Here is a 7,766-nt window from a genome sequence, read left to right as displayed (position 1 = left end):
TGGGATAAACGAGGGGCCTCTCATCATAGAAATAATTGGATATGAATACAAAAAATTTCACATTTTGAATCTATTCTTATATGACTAAAGACGGATTAAGTCGAAATGAAAAATATGTTTTCAGAATTGAGCTTAAAAGTTTATTCACTATGGAGTAAATATAGAATTTGCATCATTTCTCTCTCAAAATTGAAACTTTAAAAAAGCAAAAAATAATCCAAAACAAAAAAAATGGTTTTTAAAATCCATCATGCAATAATATATCAATGTCTATTTAAAAGAAAACTAAAAAAAACTTTGTGAAACATATGTGTTTTTTTCAATAAGTAACTAAAAATAATCTATTTTACAAAACACAAAACTATATAATTGGTGAGTTTATATTCCTAGATAGGTTGAGGGAAACACAATTCTAGAAATCCGATCTATTTTTGATACAGAGTTCAAACATTTATCAGAATCATTGAAAGCTCGTGTCACACATCTTTATTAATATAATACAAAAATTATCTATAATAATAATAATGATAAGAATGATAATAATGATAAGGATAATAAAAATGTCAAATGAAATAGATACCTTTTACAGACACACTGCTCCGGTGTTTCTCTTTCATTGATCTCATTTTCGAGGAGAAATATATCTCTAGTTAGCCCTAACTCCCGTACCTTTAATATATCTCTAATAAACCCTAGCTCCCGTATCTTTCATAAATCTCCAATAAACCCAAGCTCCCGTACCTATATTATATCTCTAATTAACTCTAGCTCCCGTACCTTTATCATATCTCTAGTTAGCCCTAGCTCCCGTGCCTTTATTATATCTCTTTTAAACCCTAGCTCCCGTACTTTTATTATATCTCTGGTTAACTGTAATTGCCGTACCTTTATTTTATTTCTAGTTAACCCGAGCTCCCGTACCTTTATTATATCTCTAGTTAACGCCCTAGCTCCCGTGCCTTTATTATATCTCTTTTAAACCCTAGCTCCCGTACTTTTATTATATCTCTGGTTAACTGTAATTGCCGTACCTTTATTTTATTTCTAGTTAACCCGAGCTCCCGTACCTTTATTATATCTCTAGTTATTCCTAGCTCCCGTACCTTTATTATATCTCTAGTTAACACTACCTACCTTACTAACTCTATGTTTTCTTTATCATATTTAATTACATGAAGTGGAAGGGCTTAAAAAGTATTTCTATGCTCCGTTATTAATGTGACATTAATCATGGAAACGCTTAAATTTTGAAATCAATGGAATCCCAACATTTTAGCCATTTCAGATTGTAATTTCTGGAGAAGGGATGAGAGTCTAAATAGGGGTCCTTTCTACCTTATCCCCCCCCCCCTGTTTTATGAAATTTTGAGATGTAAACATGTATTGTGTGTACCTGGAGTTGCTGTGCCCCCTGTGCCCTAGCAGGACCTGGAATATTGTCCGGAATATCATGAAGAGTATCCAAACTACCTCCCCCTGTACATCCAGCTGAATCCGTTTGGAAACTTTTCTTAAAGTTTCTAGCTGTTGGATGATGGTTCAGGAAATTGAAATCTAATAACAAATATTTCTAAAAATCTTAATTTAGATCCAAATGTTTAAAAACTGCAGTCCGGATCAAATAATATTAGTTTATATAGATAACGCATTACACTCTTAAAAGTGCTGAACTCTCTTCACCTAAACTAGTGAGTGTAGCTGAACCCTCTTTGTTTAAACTAGTGAGTGTAGCTGAACTCCCTTTGTTTAAACTAGTGAGTGTAGCTGAACTCCCTTTACCTAAACTAGAGACTTTAGCTGAATTCCCTTAAACTAGAAACTAGTGAGTGTAGCTGAACTCTCTTTGTTTAAACTAGTGAGTGTAGCTGAACTCCCTTTGTTTAAACTAGTGAGTGTAGCTGAACTCTCTTTACCTAAACTAGAGACTTTAGCTGAATTCCCTTAAACTAGACTAGAGAGTGTAACTGAACTTCCTTTATCTAAACTAGAGCGTGTAGCTGAACTCTCTTTACCTAAACTAAAAAGTGTAGCTAAACTCTCTTTACCTAAACTAGATAGTGTAGCTGAACCTCAGAATATATATAATATAGAACAGCAGGTGGCAGTATTTGGCTTGGTAATTTTCGTGAAATACCTTGCATTGGCAAGACATTGTGAACTGTATTGGTATGTTATTGTATACATTTAGTGCACTGTTCTTTTGGGGGATTGGTTTTGATCAGTTCTAATTTTACAGTGTACTCAATTATGAGGCACTGTGGGTACTGTTTAGTGTTAAATTGTGGAACTAATCAAACAAATAAGATAAGATTTCAAATTCTTTTCCAAAAGATGAAAAGTTGCAAACGTGAAGTGACTATACGGGAAGAGCAGGGTACTGGACTCCGGGAAAACTTATTGTTATCTGTGCAAAGCATTTTGAAACCAAATAAGCTTAAGCTCATAACTTTAGTCATTTTCCTTGAATGTCACTGTAGTCTCAAGCCGTAAGGCACTTATAGAGAACCCTAAATTGTTTGGTTCGTAAACAAATGTGTCCATAGTACAACGAGGTCCTCAATATCTTAACATCATGTGGACTGTGGAGGGTTTAAAATGAGATGGGATGTATTTTAATATTTCATTTATATTTTTTTAAACATTCTTCTGGGTTATGAACAGCCTTCCTATGTTCCACCTCCGAGTAGTTCTGTTCCCTCTCAGAGTAGTTCTGTTTCCTCTCAGAGTAGTTCTGATCCCTCTCAGAGTAGTTCTGTTTCCTCTCAGAGTAGTTCTGTTCCCTCTCAGAGTAGTTCTGTTCCCTCTAAGAGTAGTTCTGTTCCCTCTCAGAGTAGTTCTGTTCCCTCTAAGAGTAGTTCTGTTCCCTCTCAGAGTAGTTCTGTTCCCTCTAAGAGTAGTTCTGTTCCCTCTCAGAGTAGTTCTGTTCCCTCTCAGAGTAGTTCTGTTTCCCCTCAGAGTAGTTCTGTTCCCTCACAGAGTAGTTCTGTTCCCTCTCAGAGTAGTTCTGTTCCTTCAAAGACCAAACCAAATTCCAATGTGATAAAGGCAGTAAAAACTGCAAATCAAGTGATTGAACAGAGAATGTTGCGGAGGAAATGTTTCTTTTCCAAAAGTTGTTGATTTCATAGCTCTACTATGGAAACCGTGAAACAAGAAGTTATTTCTGAACTTAATGCTTACGACTGTGAATTTTCGAAAAATCACAAAACAAAAATGGTGAACACAATTGCATCTATTTTTCAGAATGAGGCTTCGCTATTATTTGACTAAAAAAGTCAGAAACCTGTCCTGTATCAAGCATAAAGATATTAAGCTAAGCTTAGCCGTGGACCCCCCCCCCCCCCCCCCCTCCCTTTCCTACTTCCTGATATTGCGTTTTTAGAAGAAAGGATAATGGAGTTAAAGGAACTACAAGAGAATAGAGTAAAAAATTTTGGAAAGAAAATTTTGAAATTTAAAGCCTTAAAAGTAAGAAATGAATATATATGGTTACTCGGTAATTCGGGTTAAATGAAGTGCAATTTCTGGGCTAATTGCAGCAAGGACAGACTTCATTCATTTATATTTTTATTCAACTACAGACCATGAGCATTCACAGTTTACTATGCAGTTTGGACCCGCCTAACCAGGGTAGGTTGTTTTGAGTGGTTGGCCCTAAGTTAGTTAACGATAATGAATATAATTGGTTACAAACATCAAATTATGTTTTTGGATACACAAACACAAATAAGCTGATAAAGTTTCAGGTTTTTTTTATAATATCTACTCACATGATAAACAAATAGGTTTTTCGCATTTAAACCTCTCATAATTCTCAAGTTAAATATTGATTACTCTTTGTTTAAATATTTTTGTCGATTTAGTAAGGTCAATTTTAATTCCATGCCACAATTTAGGAAACATTGCGGACAGAAAGCTTTCTAGATTTTTGTTTAAAACCCGGGGCTCGGGGGGGGGGGCAATTAATCTCATTTTGTTTTGCTTTTCTGTATCACATTTTGAAATATTTTTGAAACAGTTTTAAAAATACATGTTTTAAAAATTAAAGAAAAGAGAACAAGATAACAAGTATTTACTTATGTGTTTTATTAAAAGCCATCTAGGGAGAAAGTTTAAAAAATGAATGTCAAAATCCCCCCCAAGATTTATTTATTGTACTGCATAACCTCAACAGTCCAACACTTCCCAAACCAAATGCTGCCACCTGCTGTTCTATAGTGTATATATTCGAAATTAGGTTTTTTCCCAAAGGATTTTTTTCCAAGTGGCAACTTCCCAAGGGTATTTTCCCAAGTAGCAACTTCCCAAATGTCCAATTTCCCAAGCGGCAACTTCCCAAGTCTGTCCTTGTCGCAGCGATCGGCCCCATTGCAGCATGTGGCGCCTCAGAGGACCTAACCTAATCTTTGGGAAGTTGCCGCTTGGGTTTTGTTGTACATTTGGGAAGTTGGCACTTGGAAAAATACCCTTGGGAAGTTGCCACTTCGGAAAAAATCCTTTGGGAAAGTACCTTCCAGCTCTCAGAATATATACCTAAACTAGAGAGTGTAGCTGAGCTGCTCTCTTTATCTTGCATCTTGAAGCTGCTAGGTCCGTTGCTGCCACAGCTTTTACCATTGTGGGTTGGTAGAGAAGTACAGCTGTCGAGGAGCTAGAGGAATATGAAGTTTTTAAATAGCTAATAAAATATGTACTAAATGCAAAATGAATTGGATTCATAGAGATATGAGGTTTTGCTAAATATAAATTAACTAAATGTGCCGAATTAGCCCAATGTGCTAGTTAAGCACAAGATATTTACACACCAAGTGTAATAGTAAAGCAGCTAAGGGAATAAAAGATATTTTACGAGCTTGTGGAATACTAAACAGCTAATGGATTAGAATATATTAAAGTAGCTATGTGAAGTATAACTAGATAAATAGGTAAACAGCTAATGGGATTAAAGATATATAAGTAGCTAGTGGATATTTTACGAGCTTGTGGAATACTAAACAACTAATGGATTAGAATATATTAAAGTAGCTAGTGAAGTATAACTAGATAAATAGGTAAGCAGCTAATGGAATACAAGATATTTATGTAGCTAGTGGACCACTAGAAAGTTAAGCAGCTAATTGAATACAACATATTTAAGTAGCTAGTGGAGCACTAGAAAGTTAAGCAGATAATGGAATACTTGATATTTAAGTAGCTTGTGGAACACTAGAAAGTTAAGCAGCTAATAGAATACAAGATATTTAAATAGCTAGTGGAACACTAGAAAGTTAAGCAGCTAATGTAATGAGATATTTAAGTAGCTAGTGGAACACTAGAAAATTAAGCAGCTAATGGAATACAAGATAATCAAATAGCTTATGGAATATTAGAAAGTTAAGCAGCTAATGTAATAAGATATTAAAGTAGCTAGTGGAACACTAGAAAGTTAAGCAGCTAATGAAATACTAGATATTTAAATAGCTAGTGGAACACTAGAAAGTTAAGCAACTAATTTAATAAGATATTTAAGTAGCTAGTGGAACACTAGAAAGTTAAGCAGCTAATGAAATAAGATATTTAAATAGCTAGTGGAACACTAGAAAGTTAAACAACTAATGTAATAAGATATTAAAGTAGCTAGTGGAACACTAGAAAGTTAAGCAGCTAATGAAATACTAGATATTTGAATATCTAGTGGAATATTATAAATCGAAGAAGTTAAGCACGTAAATATTGTATATGCAACATTAACTGTGCTCGAAATTTGATGGATTACCAGATCCAGTATCTGTTGTTGGGTGGCATAGATTTCTCTTACTCGTTTCCGCTTTTCCACCTAAAATTCATTTAAAGATTTTAATACTCGATAAAAATAGCTTGAAAATGAAAAATGAAATTTTAAAAATTTAAACCTGAGGACAAGGTTCATCCTCCAGCTCCTCCAGGTAGTATTCTCCTGAGCCAACCTGATACAGAGGAAACTATAGTATTCTCCTGATACAACCTGATACAGAGAAAACTAAAGTATTCTCCTGAAGCAACCTGATACAGAGGAAACTATAATATTTTCCTGATATAACCTGATACAGAGGAAACTATAGTACTCTCCTGAGCCAACCTGATACAGAGGAAACTATAGTATTATCCTGATACAACCTGATACAGAGAAAACTATAGTATTCTCCTGACCCAACCTGATACAGAGGAAACTATAGTATCCTCCTGACCCAACCTGATACAGAGGAAACTATAGTATTATACTGACTCAACCTGATATAGAGGAAACTATAGTACTCTCCTGACCCAACCTGATACAAAGGAAACTATAGTATTCTCCTGATACAACCTGATACAGAGGAAACTAAAGTATTCTCGTGCAGCAACCTTATACAGAGGAAACTATAGTATTCTACTGATACAACTTGATATAGAGGAAACTATAGTACTCTCTTGACCCAACCTGATACAAAGGAAACTATACTATTCTCCTGATACAACCTGATACAGAGGAAACTAAAGTATTCTCCTGAAGCAACCTGATACAGAGAAAACTATAGTATTCTCCTGATACAACCTGATATAGAGGAAACTAAAGTATTCTCCTGACCAAACCTGATACAGAGGAAACTATAGTATTCTCCTGATACAACCTGATATAGAGGAAACTAAAGTATTCTCCTGACCAAACCTGATACAGAGAAAACTATAGTATTCTCCTGACCCAACCTGATACAGAGGAAACTATAGTATTCTCCTCACACAACCTGATACAGAGGAAACTATAGTATTCTCCTGACCAAACCTGATACAGAGAAAACTATAGTATTCTCCTGACCCAACCTGATACAGAGGAAACTATAGTATTCTCCTCACACAACCTGATACAGAGGAAACTATAGTATTCTCCTGACCCAACCTGATACAAATGAAACTGTAGTATTCTTCTGATACAACCTAATACAAAGGAAACTAAAGTATTCTTCTGATACAACCTGATATAGAAGAAACTAAATATTCCTGAAACAACCTGATATAGAAGAAACTGAAGTATTCTCCTGATACAACCTGATATAGAAGACACTAAATATTCTCCTGAAACAAGCTGATATAGAAGAAACTAAATATTCTCCTGATACAACCTGATATAGAAGACACTAAATATTCTCCTGAAACAACCTGATACAGAGGAAACCAAAATATTCCTGAAACAACCTGATATAGAGGAAACTAAAGTATTCTCTGATACAACCTGATAAAGAAGAAACTAAATATTCCTGAAACAACCTGATATAGAAGAAACTGAAGTATTCTCCTGATACAACCTTATATAGAAGACAATAAATATTCTCCTGAAACAACCTGATACAGAGGAAACCTAAATATTCCTGAAACAACCTGATACTGTTATTCTACTGATTCAACCTGATACAAGTATTCTTCTGATACAACCTGATATAGAAGAAACTAAAGCATTCTTCGGATACATCCTGAGACACAAAAAATATTCTGTATTCTCCGGACTAAAGCTGATAAACGGAAAACTAATTCATCAGATTACTCCAAGACGGGATTAGGGAAGGATTGACAGAAAGAAAATACATCGATATTTTTCATAAACCCAGTACATATTAAATCTCTCTACTGGTGTACCGTCCCGTTGTCGTATGTATAATGTATATATTTATATGTATATTATGTACTGTATGTTTGCTCTAGTTGCCAATGATGCAGTACTTGAAATTAACTGCAGGAGATTTCAGTGAGATATCATAAAGTCAAAGTAAAAC

At 34.8% G+C, this 7,766-nt stretch overlaps 1 protein-coding gene across 1 annotated transcript in view; it reads right to left on the bottom strand.

Moving 5' to 3' along the window:
* Nucleotides 1-378: 378 nt before the first annotated feature.
* The window catches only part of LOC111715151 (gamma-aminobutyric acid receptor alpha-like), a 31,550-nt gene continuing 24,162 nt past the window's right edge, over nucleotides 379-7,766 (bottom strand). Inside the window, exons 13-18 of the mRNA XM_023490419.1 lie at nucleotides 5,892-5,945; nucleotides 5,756-5,815; nucleotides 4,534-4,651; nucleotides 1,394-1,554; nucleotides 581-669; nucleotides 379-484 (exon numbers count right to left, since the gene is read on the bottom strand). Of these exons, the coding sequence (XP_023346187.1) occupies nucleotides 379-484; nucleotides 581-669; nucleotides 1,394-1,554; nucleotides 4,534-4,651; nucleotides 5,756-5,815; nucleotides 5,892-5,945 (588 nt within the window). The remainder of the gene's footprint in view (nucleotides 485-580; nucleotides 670-1,393; nucleotides 1,555-4,533; nucleotides 4,652-5,755; nucleotides 5,816-5,891; nucleotides 5,946-7,766) is intronic.

The sequence above is a fragment of the Eurytemora carolleeae genome, unplaced genomic scaffold (genome assembly GCF_000591075.1).
Source record: "Eurytemora carolleeae unplaced genomic scaffold, Eaff_2.0 scaffold1720, whole genome shotgun sequence".
In the NCBI taxonomy this organism is placed as follows: Eukaryota; Metazoa; Arthropoda; class Copepoda; order Calanoida; family Temoridae; genus Eurytemora; species Eurytemora carolleeae.
Note: the sequence above shows the minus strand (reverse complement) of the source record. Positions and strands in the feature narration are given on the sequence as shown.